Source organism: Aristolochia californica, unplaced genomic scaffold (genome assembly GCF_029961685.1).
Source record: "Aristolochia californica isolate CCGP_79_NKW_82.1479 unplaced genomic scaffold, dmAriCali1.0.hap1 SCAF_6, whole genome shotgun sequence".
Classification (NCBI taxonomy): domain Eukaryota; kingdom Viridiplantae; phylum Streptophyta; class Magnoliopsida; order Piperales; family Aristolochiaceae; genus Aristolochia; species Aristolochia californica.
The window spans coordinates 977,859-998,292 of NW_027182257.1; the positions used below are offsets into that span (position 1 = coordinate 977,859).

The 20,434-nt window shown below is 37.4% G+C and overlaps 3 protein-coding genes across 3 annotated transcripts; 2 read left to right on the forward strand and 1 right to left on the reverse strand.

The window, feature by feature from the left end:
- The first annotated feature begins 983 nt into the window (after positions 1 to 983).
- LOC137933970 (CSC1-like protein At1g32090) lies at positions 984 to 8,037 on the forward strand. The gene is made up of 11 exons (XM_068778127.1): positions 984 to 1,660; positions 3,032 to 3,184; positions 4,178 to 4,313; positions 4,401 to 4,502; positions 4,842 to 4,961; positions 5,047 to 5,127; positions 5,223 to 5,563; positions 5,705 to 5,950; positions 6,410 to 6,734; positions 6,901 to 7,134; positions 7,267 to 8,037. Exons 1-11 carry the CDS (start codon positions 1,347 to 1,349, stop codon positions 7,492 to 7,494), a joined length of 2,280 nt encoding a protein of 759 aa, XP_068634228.1. The 5' UTR covers positions 984 to 1,346; the 3' UTR covers positions 7,495 to 8,037.
- A 2,359-nt stretch (positions 8,038 to 10,396) lies between these two features.
- Positions 10,397 to 14,681, forward strand: LOC137933953 (choline-phosphate cytidylyltransferase 2-like). The gene is made up of 7 exons (XM_068778095.1): positions 10,397 to 10,791; positions 11,737 to 11,850; positions 12,934 to 13,029; positions 13,255 to 13,297; positions 13,397 to 13,552; positions 13,694 to 13,774; positions 14,294 to 14,681. Exons 1-7 carry the CDS (start codon positions 10,583 to 10,585, stop codon positions 14,528 to 14,530), a joined length of 936 nt encoding a protein of 311 aa, XP_068634196.1. The 5' UTR covers positions 10,397 to 10,582; the 3' UTR covers positions 14,531 to 14,681.
- Positions 14,682 to 16,625: 1,944 nt separating this feature from the next.
- On the reverse strand, positions 16,626 to 19,521 carry LOC137933952 (phosphoribulokinase, chloroplastic-like). The gene is made up of 5 exons (XM_068778094.1): positions 18,681 to 19,521; positions 17,919 to 18,003; positions 17,753 to 17,837; positions 17,222 to 17,466; positions 16,626 to 17,090 (listed from the first exon to the last, which is right to left on the reverse strand). The coding sequence occupies exons 1-5, from the start codon at positions 19,226 to 19,228 to the stop codon at positions 16,839 to 16,841; spliced, it is 1,215 nt and encodes a 404-aa protein (XP_068634195.1). The 5' UTR covers positions 19,229 to 19,521; the 3' UTR covers positions 16,626 to 16,838.
- Positions 19,522 to 20,434: the final 913 nt, after the last annotated feature.

Sequence of the window (20,434 nt, forward strand, 5' to 3'; positions counted from 1 at the left end):
CAGTAGCCGACGAATAACCAAATCGCGGCGCTGAAATGGCGACTCCAACAATTGATCACCATCGAACCTTGAAGTGGATAATAGTAACAGCTTCACTCAGACTCCGGGAAGACGATCAGACCAGCGCTCAGACCAGATGAACACGCCGGCCAGTCAGATTATCAAGTTTTTTAATATCCAATTAATTAGCTGAATTCGCTCCGTGCAAGAAAGCCACCATTATTGCCGTTTTTTATCAATATTATCCGTCTCCGGTAATCATGGCGGATTTTGGAGTCATTACAGTGTAAGTTTTCCCATTGACTACAATGACCAGATTTTATTTTGTAATTACCTTTAGGTCCCTGATGGTATTTATCAAATTATACAAATATATTAAAATACTACAAGTTCAAAATCAGGTTTACTAAAACCCACTAAACCTGACCTTGACCCTGACCCTGACCCTGACCCATCACCCTCCTTATAACCAAACCCAATTCAAACCCAACCTATCCCTGCCGTAAATCTAATTTTTATCGATCTCGTTTTATATATTTGTCTCATCTATAAGTTCACGTTAGATTTGAGAAAACCTGCGCCCGACCTTCACCCTATCCCCGACCTATGTGGTGAAATTAGACATCCAAACCCAGGTTTTTCGAGTCGGTGTTAGACCAACTCAATGCCCGCCTTTACCATAATTCATTATTCATAATTAGTTTTTGTAGTTAAAATTTTAAAATTTTATTTATAAATTTATTATTTATTCATACATAATCGAAACCACTTGTATTTAGCTCAAGGGCTATAATTGTAATACGGTAACAGCTCGCCGTCTTGACGACAAAACCTTCAACTCTGGAAGCACATGGGTGGCAGTACGCCAGAGGGATAGATTGGTAATTTTAATTTTTAGTTTTCTCTCATGTGTCCTTCCCTGATTCATTACAGGCTGCTCTCCACTTCGCAATTTGCATGTTTTTTTCCCCTCAGAGTAACAGTTCTGAAGTGCCAATTTTTTACGAGAAATCTGTGAAGTTATTAACTATTGCTTTGTATTCCGATGCTCTCTGAAGTCTGAACAGCTGCGGAGAAGGAATCAAACAGCAGATAATTTCTTGTTGCCAACAAGCAACTTCTCTTTACAAAAGTGCGCACCACTAGTTCTCCCCTCTTCTGGAATAGAAAAAGGAAGGGAAAAAAGAAATGGCATATCCTACCCACTAACTCTCCTTCTTCTCTTTTTAAGTTTCTTTTGTTTGCTCGGGGCGCATATATCTCTTTCTTTCGAAACCCATCTCTCCTTTCTTCTCTTTAGTTCATCTGTTGTCCCCCCCCCCCCCAGCTGCTTTCTCTCTGTGTTCATGGCTTCTCTTCAAGACATTGGAGTCTCTGCATTGATCAACATACTCACTGCTTTCGCGTTCTTACTAGCATTTGCGGCGCTCAGGATTCAACCCGTGAATGACAGAGTTTACTTTCCAAAATGGTATATCAGTGGGTCGAGAAGGAGCCCGAGAAGATCTGGAAACGTTGTTGGGAAGTTTGTAAATCTAAATTTTAAAACTTACTTCACTTTTTTGAATTGGATGCCGGCGGCACTGAGGATGACAGAAAGCGAAATCATTGAGCATGCTGGTCTCGATTCAGCTGTTTATCTTCGAATTTATATACTAGGGTACGGAGTAATATCATTCGCCTTTTTTTAGTTCATCTTGGTTGCCTCATTCTAGCTTACTCGTTACTGTCGGCGGGTTGGTTTTTTAATTTGGAAGGAGCTCCAAAATCGAATTAATGAGGCAATGGGTACTCTTTGAAAGTTGACGGAACTTTCTTATGCGGAAATTTGTTTTTTTAATAGTTTGTTAACTGTTTAATTATGTTTTAAAAAATGGAGTCTAATTTTTTACTTCGGTTCATGTTTTCTGTTTCGGAACTTACGTCCTTCCAAGTATATTTCCCCATACTTTTTAATTTAATTTTGATTTTAGACCTGCCTAGTATTGATTTTTTAGTTTCGAGCAGAAGTATACATGAACATTATTAGAATTATTTTCTGGTTAAGCAACAATGCAGTTGTCTGCAACCAGCTGTTTTGGCCCCTGAATATTTTACTGGTGGAAAGAGGGTTCGGTTTTTAACAGAGGTAGAAGATTTCAATAGTTGTGGTTTTCTCGGTCGTGTTTCTGTTGTTCTAAGAAATGGATTTCTTGCCTGTTGAGAATATAAATGTCAATAGATTCTGGTTTAGGAGTTTGCTCTGGTCAATGAAATGTTGCCAAAGTTGGACTTTCTGAGAATATTAATTCTTGGATAGTAATTTTTGCCACAAATCTTCTGATAGGAATTTTTCATCGCTGCAGACTGATTTTTGCCCCAAACAGGCTTCTGTTACATCTGCTGAAAGGAAGTGGTTTCCTTTCCATGTTTACAATGGTACAAAGTGACCTGTTTTTTAAAAAATATGGAAGAGTTTTGGACTCTTCAAGTATTTATTTAGTTTAGTTATGCTCTCGTCTTTATAGTCTAAATGCTCTTCAGTACTGTTGCTTGTCAACTTCGACTATTTGATGATAACAAAGAACGCATATGGAGAGTGGTATGTCGGTTTTTCAAGTTTTGGTTGTTGAGCATTGAACTTCAGTTTGAAACCAAAAAGTTGATTGGAACAGTTAAGCGACTTCAAACTTCAATTATTGGGTGGATTGCTGACAGAGAATGTCTATATTCAACTAGTTGGATTTTCTCATATGATTAGGAATTCCCAGTGGAACTCAAGAAGCTTGACTGAGACAATAAAACTGACTTCAATTGAGTGCATGTCACCCTTTTAAGAAGATAGCCCATGGCGTGTTGTGGTATTTTTCAAGGATGAGTGCAAGTGGTTTCTTTTTTCAATACAAAGTACCAAAATTAGTGCAAGCGGGATTCAGCCATTGTCAGTGGAAAGCCTTGCAAAGTAGAAAAAAATCCTAATCGAAGACTAATGTTGATCATGATAGTTATGGTTGGTTTCCTGTCTCTAAACGTTTCTTGTTTGCCTTGACAGCTTGAAGATATTTCTGCCGTTAACAATCCTAGCAATCTTGGTCTTGATTCCTGTCAATGCATCTGGTGGAACATTATTCTTCTTGAGAAGAGATGTGATTTCCAATGACATTGATAAGCTTTCGATTTCAAATGTTGGTACCAAATCCAAAAGGTAGCCTCAGCCTCTGTCAGGGAAAATTGTCTTTGGCAAATGAGAACAAGATCTTTGTTCCAAGATATTCTTCAATTTGATAAGCAAATTATAAGTTACTTATCATGATTGTGGGTAACCTTATAGTTCTAGTTATATTTCTTCATTTTTTATGGTCTTCCTATTTTCAGTTATGCTTGGTCTATATGTGAATTTTATTAGATTTTTTTTTTGTCATTTCCACTAACTGCATAAAAATAAAGATGACTTCATCTCTCTCTCTCTCCCCTCTTTTCTCACTTTTGTTGAGTAACTGTTGTTTTTTGAAAAGTATAAATAGAAGCAAAATAATAGTGCAAGGGTCTGCCACTTGTTGTTGTTTAGAAGACACATGCTTTTTGAAAGTTAAGTGGCCTTTTCAAGTCTTTTATTTAGCTCAAAGGAATTCTCTGTGCCCCAGAACCAAGGGGAGATTGTCTTGTGAAACATTTGAAGGATCTTGTTATGATAACAAGTCTTGAAACTCGGAAAATTTCACCCAATAGCTTGTCATGCTCAAAAGAGCTGTGGCATTCATTAGATCCAAGCATCTGAATTTTTTTAAGGCTGTGTTAGATCAAAGATCAATGACAGAAGTTCTGCCTACCACAGATCTTTAGTTTCTAATTAAGAAGGACTACTAGTTCAGAAATTGTCATATGTTTCATATTTTTGTATTTGATACTCCAGTTTCTGGTCTACTGATTCAGTGGACTCGCTGGCATTAAAATCTCTATGTATCTTTTGCATTTTAGGTATTTGATTTAAGATTGTGTTTAAGGTTGTTTATGATCAATTGTACCTTAATATATTTTTCACTTAGTACTAAATGTGACATTTCCTGACTGTATCAGATCTTAACCACTAGCATGAATGCATCGATATGTTACCCTATTTAACTCTGTTTTTCTAGCTATTTTATGGGAGGTCCATAGGCCTTATTTTAATATAAAAATTATCTATGGTGTAATCCAGGTTTTTTGCCCACATATCAATGGCATATCTCTTTACTGCATGGATTTGCTATGTGTTGTACAAGGAGTATGATAGAGTAGCATTTATGCGATTGCATTTTCTGGCGTCACAGAATCGTCGTGTAGATCAATACACAGTAAGCACCGCTTGTTACCTCTGGGTTGATTCATTCATTCTATTTTCTTAAGTATTATAATCTTTTATTTTTTGTCATTTTCTGTAGGTGGTAGTGAGAAATGTGCCTCGTGTGCCTGGCCATTCAATATCAGACACTGTTGATCACTTCTTCCAACGGAACCACCCCAACACCTATCTTAGTCATCAGGTTGTGATTTTGCTTGTAATTTAATCTTGTTTGCTTATGTTGAGGTCTTTTTGATAATGTGTCAGTAAAGCATTTTGCAGTTGAACCCTCTTAATCCTTACAAACTAATGTATATGTTGCTGGTATAGGGGTATGAGTGGGAAGTCAAGCATTCCCATAGAAAAATTCAATAGACCAGCACTAGCTTGTTTGTCAGTTTTAAGAGTAACATTTTGAAAGAACACATGATCAGCATAATTTATGTTTCATCTTTACGTAGATTATTTTCACTCCACATAGCTTTACACAACAAGTTTAGAAATAGGAGTGATTGTTATCTCAAATTGTAATTTGTGACAGGCTGTCTACAATGCAAACAAGTTTGGTAAACTTGTCAAGAAGAGGAACAAGCTCCAAAATTGGTTGGACTATAATCAGCTTAAGTTTGAACGAAATCCACACAAAAAGCCGACTAGAAGGGTAGCTCAACTTGTAATCCTATATTTAGCTTCAATTTGTTCTAGTTTGGTTGGAGTATCAACATTTTGCACTCTTGATGTTTCAGAGTGGCTTTCTAGGCCTTTTCGGTAAGAAGGTGGACTCCATTGAGTTCTATAAACAACAGCTACATGAGCTTGAAAATAGCGTAAGTTCTAAAATTTTGAAAATTATCGTAACGTTGATCATGAGATCAACTCACTGACACTATTTATGCATTTTTTGGTACATCACATTTTGCAGATGGTAGAAGAGCACCAGAAGGTTCTTAAAGATCCTAAAGCTATTTTACCTGTAGCTTTTGTTTCATTTAACTCAAGGTGGGGAGCTGCTGTATGTGCACAGACCCAACAGAGCAGAGATCCGACCCTGTGGCTAACAAACTGGGCCCCTGAACCCCAGGATGTGTACTGGAAGAATCTCTCTATTCCATTTTTATCACTTACGATTCGAAGGCTTATCATATCAGTTACAGTATTTTTGTTAATATTTTTTTACATGATACCCATTGCTTTTGTGCAATCACTGGCAAATCTTGAGGGTCTTGAGAAAGTTGCTCCCTTCCTTGGACCTGTGATTGAAGTGTAAGTATCAAAGAAAGAATCCTTTCTTTGGCTTATTTTACTGCTAGTAACATGCTCAATTAGTTTGTTTTTGTTGATAGAAGTTACTGATTTGAAATCTTTATGCTTACCTAGTTGATCTCATTGTGACATTTTACGCAGGAAAGTAATCAAATCATTCCTTCAGGGTTTCCTTCCTGGCCTGGCCTTGAAGATCTTCCTGTACATTCTTCCTGCTGTACTGATGATTATGTCGAAAGTTGAAGGCTACATCTCACTATCATCTCTTGAAAGAAAGACGGCAACTAAATATTATTACTTCATGCTAGTCAATGTCTTTTTGGGGAGTATTGTGGCTGGAACAGCTTTTGAACAGCTCGATTCTTTTCTTCATCAATCACCAACCCAGTAATTTCCTACAAACTTTTTTTTTTCAAGAGCAAAAAAAACAAAACTTCCTTTCTGAAACTGGGAATGATCTAAGTTAACAGTTTGCATGTTCCTGGAAAAACTTAACCTCAACTTGCATTCAGCACCCAATAGATGTCCATGGCCCAAATTTTGTTTTGGCCAAACAATCATGTGAATTGTTTTAGTCTCAAAAGGGAGAAATGTATACCACTGCAAGTACCACCTCTAATGTAAACCAGTAATAGTTTTGCAAGATTTGCAGAGTGATTCATCCATGAGTAGGCACAATTAGGTGACTAATCTAGCACCCATGTTTGCAGGACTACATTGTCTGAACTACAAAACAATGCTTAATTTTTCCAGTAGGACCATTCCCAGTTTCTAAAAATACACATTGTATTATTAGATCAAGTTGTCGTTTTAACCTTCTCTTCTTGTGTGGAATATTTTATGCAGAATTCCAAGAACCATTGGAGTATCGATACCCATGAAAGCAACCTTTTTCATTACATTTATAATGGTTGATGGGTGGGCTGGCATTGCTAGTGAGATTCTTCGACTGAAGCCCCTAGTAATATTTCATCTGAAAAACATGTTTTTGGTCAAAACAGAAAGAGACAGAGAGAGGGCAATGGACCCCAAGAGTATTGACTTCCCAGAGAACCTCCCGACACTTCAACTCTACTTTCTTTTGGGGATTGTCTATGCTGTGGTTACTCCAATTCTTCTTCCTTTCATACTTGTTTTCTTTGGGTTTGCATATCTTGTTTACCGTCACCAGGTTAGCACAGACTCTGCAATCGATCTTGAATTTTCTATTAGAAGTTCTTGAAAACAGGAGACCTTCGATATTTCAAAGACTAGTCTGTCATTTTGATCTAATCTTATCATGTTCATGTTTTGTTTAGAACTTTGTCTTATGAGCATCTTCTCTTTGTTTCTTCCAGATTATCAATGTGTACAATCAAGAATATGAAAGTGTCGGAGCATTTTGGCCTCATGTGCATGGCCGAATAATTGGGAGCTTATTGATATCTCAATTTCTTCTTCTTGGCTTGCTTAGTACAAAGAAAGCTGCCAATTCCACTCCCCTGCTACTTATTCTGCCCATTCTGACAATATGGTTCTACAAGTACTGCAAGCATCGTTTTGAGCCTGCATTTGAGAAGTATCCTTTAGAGGTAAGTTTCATGAAATGTCCAAATTCAGACACAGTTCACTGGATAAAATGTTTCCATAAATTTGGTTTGCTAGTCTTGATCAAATATGAGGAGCTTCAGTTACTTACATCTGCAATTTCTTTTTTGTTTCAGGAAGCAATGGAAAAGGATGCGATGGAAAGTACATCGGAACCGAATCTCAACCTGAAAGCCTACCTGGCTGATGCATACTTGCATCCAATCTTCAGATCTTTGGAAGACATTGAAACAGGAGAGGTTAGAGTAGACAAGAATGAATCCCATTTTGTGTCACCTCCAATAAGCGAACTGAGCTCACCTTCTCCACCACACACTGTGTACCATTATGAGGTGGAGCCTTGAACCTCAGCTCCTTTCCCTTGAATCTCAACACTAATTCCCATTTAACGTCTCAGCTCCCTCGCCTTGTATCAGTCTTCCTGCTGAATATGTATATTACTGATCAGGGAACTTCAGAGTCCTCGCATGGCCCAGATGAAAAGCCCCAGTTGTAATTTTTTGACTAAAATTTTCTCCTTTAATGAAATATAAGTTAATATCAAAATGAGACGAGAATTTCGATTTGCAATCTCAGTTACCCGGTTATTGAGGATGAGCCATAACAGCAGTAGGATTGTCTTCATCTCTGCTATTTTTTTCTATTTCCACAGGCTGTACGTGTCAGAATTTGTTCTGGAGTTTAATTTTGAACTTTCCTTCAATTCAAAGATTCAATAGTAACATCAACCTTCACTGCGAAGTGCAAACCATGCCACACCGTCTCAGAATCCAGAAGGCAAGGACAGAATAAAAAGGAAAAAATTGCTGAGATATACCCATTGCCCGCAAAGCAAAAACAATGCAAAATCGAAGACATTCCTGCTGCTATTGGTTTTGGGTCATCATCAACTGGGTAAAAAATCGAAATTCTCCTCTCGTTTTGATACAACTAATGTGCATTGTTGATTACAGGAGAAAACTGCTGTAAAAAAATTAAAGTTGAAACTTTCAACCTGGAAGAGCCCCTCCATCGCTACTCGCTCTTCGATCCGTTACTAGTGCTCCGCTAAAAGAGCCCATCCGATCCTCGTCACCGGATGTCTTCGTCCAAATTCCGGTCAGGGCTTCCAGAAAGTGAATTGCAGGCTTGCAGCCTTAACGAAAGGATTAATACAACAAAATTAGAGCAAAACGGGAGACTAGTGACAATTCAGATTATTGTAGTCTTACTTATTTTCTACAATTTTGACACGATATTGGATCTCCCTCTCACCTCTTAGATTCTCAGCTATTAAAAAAAATGTTTTTAGTGTTCGTTTTATAGAGAACTGGACTTGACATTGTTAGAGTGGTTCAGTCCCCTTTGTAGGCGGTAGTTTACCATCTTAACAGATCAATCTTTTGGGTGTATTGGCTAGCTGCTGTCATGGTATCAAAGTTGGGCACGCCACGTTCCGCGTTTAAATCCCGTGAGAGGCGGTAAAGAATGGGCGGGGGTGGGTGTCAGAGTGGTTTCGTCGACTATTGTAGGCGGTAGTTTTCTACACCTAACAGATCGGTCTTTTGGGTATATTAACTAGCCGCTGTTAGACCCAACCTGAAAACTTTGGGATCGAAACCAAATTTTTTATGTGAATAACCAAATAAAAATTTTAATTTTATAACCACATAAAATTATAATAAAAAACCAGTAATATAATTAAAAATAAAAAATATAAAAATATTACTTCTTATAATATTAGACATTTTCAAATAAATCATAATTTATATAAAGATAATTTTTTTAGACATACGTAAGAGAATTAAAAATAATATAAATATTCCTATTTTTCCAATAATTAAATAAAAATAAGTTTTTCTATTTAAATTCTCACACAAATTTTATTTTATAACCATTTAAAAACTAAAAGGATGGTGTTTAATAGTTCAAAGCAATACTAAAAACAAATACTAATTCTTCTATCTTAAGGGGGCATATTCAAAATAACAATCTTCCGGTGGTTCTCTGTAAATACCAGTAAGTAAGCTGTAAGGTCCTGGAAGTACGGAATCCTATCTTCGGACGACGGTTATTTGACGAGGTTCGGCACTTCTATAATTAAGGTACTATTAACATTCACATGGGTCCCACACGCCCTCTGTTCTTCCACTAAAAGGCTTTCTACTTTTCCTTATTCACGAATATTCGTCCCCTTTAGTCTCCAGCCAAATGAGGGTATTTTCGTAAACTCATACCTCCTGAACAGATGGTTCAGCCTCTGGTCGCTTTCCTCGTGACAATATCAGTTAATAGTAGCTAATAATTTGCGAGAGGGGAATGGGGCCCACATAACTGAACGTATTTTTCGTGCAGAGGGTCTGGCGTTTAATGAATTGTAAACGAGTACACATTCTTAAACTATTAAGGAAATAGGATAAAAATAGGGGTTTTTTTGTGATTATTATTTTTCAAATTTGAGTAGTAAAAGATATTAAGTAAATTTATTATGATATTATAGTAAAGTCGATTATTTTATTTTTATAATATTTTTTCTTTTAATTTTTATTATGGTTATAAAAAAGCTTTTGCAAGTGAATAAAAATGTAAAATTGTAAATAATATGTTGTCGATTTCTTTCTTGACATTGAAACTCTGTAATTTAAAGAAAACAAGATCGAATTTGAATAAACTCTTTTTTCCCTTTTATTTGAATGATGCCACATGAGAGTAGTAACTTGTAAATTGAGTCATTTTGTGCTTTCAAATGAGATTTTTATCGCATATTCGTTAATGGTCAGTGACCGACACTATGGTATGTGTAATTGACGTTTGATATGTCTTGGCTTTTAAACGAAAGGTTATATATGACACTTAATATATAATAGTTACGATTTACTCAAAATTCGATTCAAATTTGAGTTGGATTAGGATTCATTGGTGTGGTGATCGGATTAAAAAGGATTAAACCAAAAAAGAAGAGTCAAGTCCATGGTCCAAAACATAGATGTTACAATATTATGTTATATGGGAAACTCCTATCTCCATGTGAGCTTTGTGAAATATAGAGTTTAACTTTTTTACAAATAACTCAACTTTATAACCTTTTTTGAAATTGTTTGAGCTTAAAGCCTCGTTTAGAAAACCTTGAAAGAGTATAAGCCTGACATATTGAACCGACAAACTGATTCGGCTTTCTGTCTCCAATTGCGAGGACAGTTTCGTAAATTCGACGAAATCAATATAAATAGCCAATGCCTCCGTTCGTAGACAACGGAGAAAGACCAATCGACGATCTCCGATTTTCTTCTCTCAGAAGAGGAGAGAGATTTTCGCTCAATTCTCGCCGCGAAATTCCCTCTCTTCTCCCTTTACCGATCTCTCCTTTCGAGCGGCAGCGATTAATCCCGTGCAGAATTATCAGTCTCCCATCCGATCTGAGACGTTATAACCAGATCGGACAGTGGATGTTTGATGGCTCGAAAACGACAGAATTTGCCCAAGCACGGCGAGACTGAGTCGCCGGGATCGCCTACGGTTCGCTTCCAGCCTCATCCGTCGCCGGTGGACGACTCTGATGACGTTTTGCTATCGCCGGAGAAGCCCGTACGTGTTTACGCGGATGGAATTTACGATTTGTTCCACTTTGGCCACGCTCGGTCGCTCGAGCAGGCCAAGAAATCGTAAGTGCGATATGATATTTCCGCAATGTTTGTGTTATACAACATTATTATCCGCCGTTTATTTATTCTTTTGGACAACGCTTGGTCTCTCGAGCAGGCCAAGAAACTGTAAGTGCTATATTACATTTCAGCAATGTTTATGTTATACAGCATTAACCGTTTATTTATTTATTCGTTTGGATATGCGATCTCCTCTACCATGGCCACGCTCGGTCTCTCGAGCTCAGCCATTATGTTAGATATTTTTATAGTGCTGTTATCCTCTGTGACTTAATTTATTTGGTGACTTGCTGGTAATATTTATAATAACGATGGCGGATCCGTTGAATTGGAAGCTGATGAGGTAGTATTCTGTATTGCTCAAATTTTTTTGGTTGTCATCATCTTGTTTCTGTCTATTTCTTATGATTCGTGTCATTGTTATTGAACAACATTGCTTGAATCGTCATCTGTTCTAATTTGGAAGTGGAAGCTGATATGTGAAAATTGAAACAGTCGAGCCAGGGTTACGTGAATTACTACTTTTTCGGCTTACGGCTTGTTTCTGTATAGTAAAATAAAATAAAATAAAATTATGCTGTTATAACTGAACAATGATATCGAACTGTAAGTCAATAAAATAATTGAGATGCATTGAAGAAGTTGAATGAACTAAATGATAAATACCGTGAAACAGAGGTTTTGGCTATGCAGTAACAAAGAAGATGGACGTTATTTATATGCTTTGTTGAATTTTTTGAACTTTATGGAAAAAGCTGAATCTCTGCTCTATGATTCATCTGGTGTAAAAAGCTCAGTTATCTTTTTAAATAAATGGTTTGTGAGGTTGGCATTACTTGTGTTTTTCCATTAATTAATGGTTAATCTAGTATGGTGCATTTCTGAACTCTTCTTTCAAAAAGGTGTACCCGAACTATGTCTTGACTTGGTGTTCATCTAATTTAGGTTCCCCAACACGTATCTTCTGGTTGGCTGCTGCAACGATGAGGAAACACATCTGTACAAGGGGAAAACTGTTATGACAGAAACTGAGCGCTATGAATCCCTTCGCCACTGCAGGTATACATCTGTTTCTACTGTTTAGCAGATATTACTGTTCTTATGGGATCATTTCTATTATTGATTGCTTCCCTCAATGTGCTTGAAGGCATATCATTATGTTTTGCTGGTTTCTATTGAAGGCAAATGATTGAAATGTGGACTCTGAGGGGATGAAGTCATTAGTTCAAGTCATAGCTTTACACATTCAGTAGTAGCAAAGACATCTTTATTTTATTTTTGAGAATTATACATGCTATTGTTACTGTTATTTTTTATTAATATTATTATTGTTATTCTTATCATTATAATTGAAGTATCCATTTTTGAAATTTTTAGTTATACATTATCATTGCCACCATTTTTTATTGCTAATAAGGCAACAATTCTTTTTGTAGCTCCAAAGTAGATTAAAGAGCTCTAAACATCTTTAATACGATGTTGAGAATTAATTTATCCATCAATTAGCAGTTCTATGCTACAAGTACATGCTGCAATTTATTCTAGTTTTCTTATTCTGCTTTTTAATCAAATTCAGCAGTGAAGAAACCTCCCAGCTCTACTAGTTGGCAAGTTGGTTTAGGAGTGTTTTCACGGATTAACCCAGATTTTGTGAATGTTTATCTAAACTTTGAGGCCCAGATATTGACTATGTTGTGTCCCTTGCATTGGGAATTTATAGCATTAATTGTTGACCATAAAAGGCTTCAGAGTCACTAAAGATATAAGTTTGCTATTCCACTGTATGATGGTTCTGAGACCTTTATTTGTCTTTTGTACTTTCCAAATTGTTTGAAATAAAATAAGAGAGACGGAAAGTGACTTTGATTGAAAGCAACTCTGTAATTTATAGTAATGTCAAATTGAGAAAGAATATGCAGTTGTATAGTTAGGTACATTCCCCTAATTTAGTTTTAGACTGGACTACTTCATTGACATTAATGGTTGATATCATATAATTTTTTTAATATCAAGTCCCAATTTGATGTGTTAATGTGCTTTAAACAGTCCCTGCTTCTCTTTCTCTCTCTCTCTCTCTCTCTCTCCTTTTCTTTAAAACCACAAAGTTTTATAGTATTAACTGTTGTTTGTTTGTTGTCATAGGTGGGTGGATGAAGTTATTCCTGATGCTCCATGGGTCATGACACCAGAGTTCATTGAGAAGCACCAAATAGACTTTGTAGCACATGATTCACTTCCGTAAGATCAACACATATGTATTAACTGTTATTTGCTTATCTATTTTTCAAAGTCTATTAGTCTGGTCAAAGAGGACCTGACCTGTATGTTCATGATAATGCTTCTCAAGGTTGGAAGATAACATCTAGAGTTGTTTAAAAGACAAACACTTTCACTAGGTCCAACAGGACCTGGTTTTTGTGATGGAAGTTCTAATCTTTCAACATTTATTTCAATCCTCTGTAGATATGCAGATGCAACTGGAGCTGGCAAAGATGTCTATGAATTTGTTAGTTCTCTTGCTTGGACTGATATTTTGTTTATGCCTCAGATTTGGTTGAGCCCTTGAGGTTAAATACGAACTAACCAGAATAATCTTTTGACGTAGGTCAAAGCCATTGGGAAATTCAAAGAAACAAAGCGCACAGAAGGTATTTCTACATCAGATGTCATTATGCGGATTCTCAAGGATTACAACCGATATGTTATGCGTAACTTGGCTCGTGGTTACTCAAGGAAGGACCTGGGTGTGAGCTATGTAAAGGTACAAACTATTTGCATGTGATGTTTCTTTTATGTCTTTTTAAAATATTTGAAAATTGTGTGCGAAGTGGTATTCATTCTAACTACTCTGTCTCCACAATTTTGGCAAAGCTTATCTCTGACAGCCATTTTTTGTTATCAGGAAAAGCAGTTGAGAGTTAACATGGGTATAACCAAACTGCGGGAGAAGGTAAAGGAGCACCAGGAAAAGGTTGGCCAGAAGGTTTGTTTTTCCAACCCTCCATGTGATGCAGCAACATATGCAATGAAGCTTTCTTTGTCAATATGCTGCCTTTTCTAGGGTGGGAATTAAGGATATGATTTTGTAGTTGGGAAGGGCTGCTTAACAATGCTTTGGATTTTTTAAGCAATGACAGATGGTAAACCAGTTTTTGGCATCCTGTGCAAAATGACGCTGTTCTTGCAAATACTAATAATTAGGTTGCATCAATTGATTTGTGTTTCTTGGACCCGACAAAGCAAATCTACCATGCTTTATGGGCTTCTCCATGCACAGCTTGTTAGTCTCGTTCTTATTCCATTTAAGATGAAACATGGAAAATGTGCATAGATAAAAAGCCACTCTGAAGTTGTAAATCTTTTTCCTGTGATCATCTACTTTTTAAGAGAAAATAGGATTTATTTACACATCATAGATATATTATGTTGTTGGCTTCAATATTTTGTTTTTCCCACACGGAGCATGTACATAGTGACACACATATTGACATTCAATTTGCAGTTACATACTGTAGCAAGAACAGCCGGAATGCACCATGGAGAGTGGGTGGAGAATGCAGATCGTTGGGTGGTAGGCTTTCTTGAGAAGTTTGAGGAAGGCTGCCATATAATGGTGAGTCGAAGTAGCGAATCACGCAAAAGCATGCCGTCACACTCCAAGAAATGGAGAAACATGACCATCCCGTTGCTCATTTCCCTATTTGTGCTGTTTTTGGGCCTTTATTTTGCCTTGAAATGATGATGAAGAAACTTGGTGAGCACCATTTTTTCGGTTCAAGACTTTTATTGCAATGACGGACAAGCTTGCAGAGTTCAATTGCAATTTTTTTCTGCAGTTTGAACCGTTGTTATCGTTTGAGAAGAAACGGCTACTAAAGACAATTCAAGAAGGCCTGAAGAGCAACAACAGTCCCAAGTAATGACTGAGCTTCTTCAGGTTGAGGAAGTGGGATTTCAGAGGTTTTTTTTTTTTTGTCCATCTTTTTCTTTTTAAAATGGAGTTCTCTATGGTTATTTGAAGCTGATTTGCTGCAATAACTAAGGTCTGAGGTTAAAAAATTGTTTGTGCAATTATCTTCCCTCTTATACCCTTTATACGCATTTTCCTACAACACTCACTTCATCAACCAGCAGCACGGGGTGACAGCACCAGATCAGAGGAGAAGTTCTCTCCTCAGTTCTGATATGGTTTTTGTTGTTTAAATGAAGGTGACGCTGTGGTGAATTCTGGTTTTTCATGTTTATTGCATTTGATGATATTAGTTATTTTGAATAGAGGGGTCAGGAAGAGGTGGCTTCTATCCAACCCTCGTGTTTCGTTTGCAAGAGGATGTGGAGGTCCCATCCGCCCTTTGGCATACAAAAGTTCGTCTATTTCCACTTGACAGAACGAAAGGGAGAGGGTCGGGTGGAACCCCCCGACCATTAGGTTTTTGAGGGGCTCTGCTTCTTTTTGCAAGCTAAGGGAGTGATTAACCGCCCTTCGTGTCTACTTGCAAAGAAAGAAAAGACGAGAGACCGGTGTGGTTGGCATTGTTTGTTGGTCAAAGCTGGCCAGGTCATCTAGTTCTCTTCCATCCTTGGTATCCTAAAATTAACAAAAGCTGGACGAGATGTTGAATTGTGGAGTAATTCATTACTGTTGTGGCACCAGTCGTAGACAAATTTTCCAGTTGTCCAAAAAATTTTCAGCAGATAATTTTTCATTTGATTCGAAATGTTAAATAGGATTAGAAAACGAGTTTCTTATTTTCCCGAAATGAAAATGAGTTTCCTATTAATCTATTAGAAAAATAAATCGAGAAAATGATAAAATTGTTTTTTATCACTTCTTATTTTTTATTTTATTTTTATTATTTATAAAAATTAATTTATTTCTAGTATAAATACAAACTCCGAAACTAATTTTCTAGAAAATAGTCAAAAAGGCTTTTTTGAATAGAAGATTTTTAAATGAGAAAATTTATTTTTCCATCGTTTTGTTTTTTATGGTAGCACAAATGGTCCCTAAATAACAAGTGTATGTGTTTAACCGATATGGTTTTTAATATCGTAAACTCGGCCTAAAACCAGTATTACCTCCAAATTTTATTTCATATGTTTAAATAAATCTTATATTTTCTTAACCCAACTCTGGTTGAACTCTCGCTACCTACTGTAGCTCGTAGAAACATTTCGTCTGGTATCGGAAACAGTTAAGCCCAATACCAAATACTTCATAGAAACAAGTTTTGGGCCCAGTTTGCGCGTTGGCCTTTGACAACGAGGTTCGAGCATAATTCCATAACCATAAAAAACAAATTCAACGCTTACCCGATTTCAGAAGCCAACTGACGAGGAGACGGGAGTCTCCCAGTCTCAGCGGCCATGCTTCGAGTTCGTAAAAGCTGCAAAGCAAGATGATTGCTTTCGGCAACTACTCAGGGGTGACGTTCATTTTCAGTTTCCGTCTTCAGCTAGAGAACGAATCTTTGTGCATTTTGTAGTTATCTCTAGAGAGGGCAGTTGGTGTCGTAGAAATTTTCCTCTGTTCTCGTGGAGAATGACGACGCCATTGCAACTCAAAATTGCTTGCTTCTAGGGTTCTCCTCGGATTGAAGGACGCTGATGAAAATTCAGGGAAGAGAATGATGCAGCAGGAAATGTGTACAGAAGTGTTACGAGTGATGATGATGACGAAGCAAATTAAAAAAAAAATGGAAAGCTTCTGCCTGCCCTTTCATTCTTTGGGTGGGAGTATAAGAAATTGAATTGCAACTGGGAGTCTGATTTTATCGAGGAAAAACTCGGCTGCACTGGATAAATAGACCCATGAGAATGGAACAGATAAATGGTTGACACGATTCGAAGTTTCCAGATCTTAATTCGTTGAAATTTTACATCATTTAACTCTTTTGATCCTATCTTACAAATGTCAACAGGATTACAAAGAAATACATAAGAATGCTCTCTGTCGGAGGAGCTAATGTCCAGCAAGAAATAAAAATGGAAACTGGATTGCCAAGAGTAAAGAGACTAAAGCAAGTCTACCCACAAAAAGAGTAAGATCAGGCTTTTGTTGCTTCTACAGGAACTGCAGCTTTGTTTGCATCAATCTGCTCATACAGGTCTCTTATTTTCAACCCAACTATGGTTTGGAAAAGCCCAGTGCCATTGTTGCTACCAGGGAAGTCAGAATGCTTCAACATTTGCTGAGTGACTTCTCCATAGAACTTTGTGGACAGGTTGCTCAGATGACTCTCCACATAAATAAGCTCATCCAGTCTGTCAAACTGTCCATCCATCTCCAGCACAGATACCTGATAATGCAGAAAATTCATTAGAATTTCTGTTTCCAGCTACAAGTTCTTGAATGATTATGCAGACCATTAATGATCTTTAGATAAGAACAGAAGAGGAGAGGAATGTGTAGAAGTTCTGTATCAGGTACCTCATGGGTGAAGTAAGCATCAGGCCCATAGGCGAACTTGATGCCAGGGTACGAGCATGTTAGCTTTCTACCACAAGGAATCCATGAAATGGTTGACCCCTCATCAAACAGGTAAACAGGGCTGAAATACTTGACACCTTCTTTCATCACCAACTTAACCCGAAGAACTTTTCCTTCATTGTCATCAGGTATCAGTTGTGTTGGTAGAACTTCAATAACTGCATCAGCATACTGCTTTTGTGGATCTGCAAAAGAATATTACACAATTGAAACTGAGGAACGGATTCAATACTCTCTGGAAGTAACAGATGATCTTCTTGAGTTTTTAACCAAGAATGCAAAACAGAGCCATTTAATGCAGATGGTTCACCAAATCTGATGTTGTGTAGAGGGTAATTTCCACCTTCTACTACATATCTCTACATCAGCTCACATCCCACTATCAGTTTGAAAAGGGTCTTCAAATTTGCCACCATTGTAGCTCAAAATCCCTTGGTTTTTGCAGATGAACAGTGAGAAGTAAAATCTTACCAATAAAAGCATCAAAGTCCGGCTTCCGGGCCTCAATACTAGCTTTAATGCTTTCAAGGCTGTGCCCACGTTCTGCCATGTCCCTCTGCAATTTTCATATTAATGTCTAACTCGAAGAAGGAGAAAAGCAGAAGAAAGTTTCAAACTTGTAAACTTGCGCACTGACCTGAATTTTCCAGGCAAACTTCACCTCATTGCTGATGTCCAAGTAAATACTGAAGTCCAGGAGTTCTCGTACTCGGGCATCAAACCTAAAAACAATAATAAAAGCCATTGTTAACTGCCATGAACTATAATCAGCAAGACCCTGGGTAATGCAATGTTGTAAAATGATCAAAACTGCATCATGCCTGGATAATGAATAAGGTGGACACAAATTGGATTTAGAAGATACTGTAAACACAGAGCATTTTGATACTAGAAAAAAGTCAAAACTTGGAACATTAAGGAGATTCATGCTGTTTCCAGAAACAAATTATGAAATTTCTGAATCCATGGGTATTGCCAGAGAAGACTGGTGCTGCTGTATATTTATCCCAATAAACAATTTCTTTAAGTGAATGAACATAAGAAGAACAATTTCTATTATCTGGTGATAGGAAGATCGAGCCTACATGACTATCCCAAGAAAGATTTCAGTTCCATAGAAACGAAAAAAGGAAAATCGTTTTGAATCCGACCTCTTAAAAGTAGAAGAAAAGTCAACTTGGAAAGCAAATGAAGTTTTTCTAAGTGAAAATACAAATATTACAGCAATCGAAACTTTCAACCCCTGAAATCAATAGAAAGACGTCCAAGCAGACTCTACTAACAAGCATTTACAACCAGTCACAGCAGTATTTTCCATGGAAAACAAACACTAATGAACCAGAAAATAACGGAACTGAAAGATAAAAGCTGTTAAAATCAAAGAGAATCCAAAACTTACATTGGGTGCAAGCCTTCAATCACAAGAATCTTGGGCGGCTGAATGAGCTCAGGAGGATCCAGCAAGCCAGTAACATGGTTATAAATGGGTTTTTCAACCGCTTTTCCCTCCTTGAGAGCCTTCACTTGCTCATACATGAGATCGAAGTTGTTAGCTCTAGGGTCAAGAGCAGTCACTCCTTTCTCTTTCCTCCCATACCTGTCCAAAGAGTGGTAATCATCCAGGCAAATAACAGTTGTCGTGTCACTGATCAGAGTGTTGGAATCAGGATTACCCCCCTTTGGAGGTTCTGCTGCCCCACCAAAAACACTGGTCAGCCTCCTCATGAAAGTACTCTTCCCACAACCAGAATCAGCTGCCAAGCCAATGACAACAGTGTCAGCAGAGAATGAAATCACAGAAACGTTTCTCCCCCTGCTGCTTCTCCCTCTGCTGCTTTTGTAGAAAACAACCTGTCTCTGATGAGAACCCAACTGGGTCCTCGTAGGGGAAGAGATTGAACAGGTTGAGTTCAAGGATTGGGTGGTGTAGACCGTGCAGGCCGCCATTTTTCTGGGCTCTCAGACGGAGGGGAGATCCGAAATGGGATTTCTTTCTCTTCTTCAGTAGAGGAAGGCTGACATGGGGAGCTCCAGCCACTATTGAAAAAAAATATCAAATGGGCATTTCTGGTTTTTCGTTAAATTCCAGAAAGGGAAAAGCTGATAACAAAGGTGAGGAAGGAGAGAACCGAAGTTGGTTTTTTCAGTTTTATTTTCTTTTTTTATTTTCTTGGGGAAACAAATAAGTAGGATTGATTGGATGAGTACCCAGTAACGTCTGTTCTTTCATGGGAAACCTTCTCTACCTCTTGTTTTAGACGAAGGTTTTGCTGGGGTGGTAAAGAGAGAAAATTCAGTAGGAGTAAACTCATGGCGCTCTCAGTAAGATAAAATATTTTTGTATTTTGCATTTTGGCTTTCTCTGTGCTGACTCTTGCTGACAACAGGAATGAGGGAGAAGAAAGAAGTATGGTGGTGATTGTCTAGAATTCGGATATGGGCATGAAACGTGGCGGTCAGAACGTGGTGGTGTGAAGATGAGGCAATGAAGGGTGTGGAGATGAGGGGATCGAGTTTCAGATCATTTAATAGCTTGGATTTAATTACACAGAAGTACGATCCAAAAAAACTGAAGCATCAAGCAGTAATGGTATTTACTAGTAACTGAGATAAAATTTGGGAGTTATAAGCCTAAATATGAATTTTTATAATATTATAAAATTCATTAAAAATAAAATTAAAAAGAATAAAAAAACTTTTACCATCAATCAAATTTACGAAACAAAAGATTGTCTCGTCTATTCAAAGACTCTTCGATAGAAGAATTACAAACACTTTGCTAAACCAGATCCGATGTTCTTCCATCAAAAGATAGAAATTCTTAAATTTGGGAGTTAAAGATTACTTAGGTTACCAGTTAAGATTATTGGTAGATTTAAGCATTTACTCTTTCTAATTCAGAATAAATCAAGGGTGTTTCATTACCAAACAGTGTCATTACAATCTGGGTCCAATGGATTAACCTCTTGCACGATTTAGTCTTGAATAAGAATGCAAAAATGCTTCTCAACTAGGCCCTGTTTTCTGATTGACCGACTCGATGACCTTACATGCAGAAGCTATCCAGACTCAGCAATGGAAAAGGGGAGGGGACCCCTCTGTTCGATTACCAGTGGCATGGGAGGGGATCCCTCATCAACATCGATTGAGGTC

Excerpts from the sequence above, each read along its gene's own strand:
- LOC137933970 (XM_068778127.1), top strand. The coding sequence starts at position 1,347 with ATGGCTTCTCTTCAAGACATTGGAGTCTCTGCATTGATCAACATACTC. Across the intron at positions 3,185-4,177 it reads GTTGGTACCAAATCCAAAAG|GTTTTTTGCCCACATATCAA; the intron begins GTAGCCTCAGCC and ends GGTGTAATCCAG. Across the intron at positions 7,135-7,266 it reads TTGAGAAGTATCCTTTAGAG|GAAGCAATGGAAAAGGATGC; the intron begins GTAAGTTTCATG and ends TTTTTGTTTCAG.
- LOC137933953 (XM_068778095.1), top strand. The coding sequence starts at position 10,583 with ATGGCTCGAAAACGACAGAATTTGCCCAAGCACGGCGAGACTGAGTCG. Across the intron at positions 10,792-11,736 it reads CTCGAGCAGGCCAAGAAATC|GTTCCCCAACACGTATCTTC; the intron begins GTAAGTGCGATA and ends CATCTAATTTAG. Across the intron at positions 13,030-13,254 it reads GTAGCACATGATTCACTTCC|ATATGCAGATGCAACTGGAG; the intron begins GTAAGATCAACA and ends AATCCTCTGTAG.
- LOC137933952 (XM_068778094.1), bottom strand. The coding sequence starts at position 19,228 with ATGGCGGCCTGCACGGTCTACACCACCCAATCCTTGAACTCAACCTGT. Across the intron at positions 18,004-18,680 it reads ATTGAAGGCTTGCACCCAAT|GTTTGATGCCCGAGTACGAG; the intron begins GTAAGTTTTGGA and ends TATTGTTTTTAG. Across the intron at positions 17,467-17,752 it reads GGACTTTGATGCTTTTATTG|ATCCACAAAAGCAGTATGCT; the intron begins GTAAGATTTTAC and ends ATTCTTTTGCAG.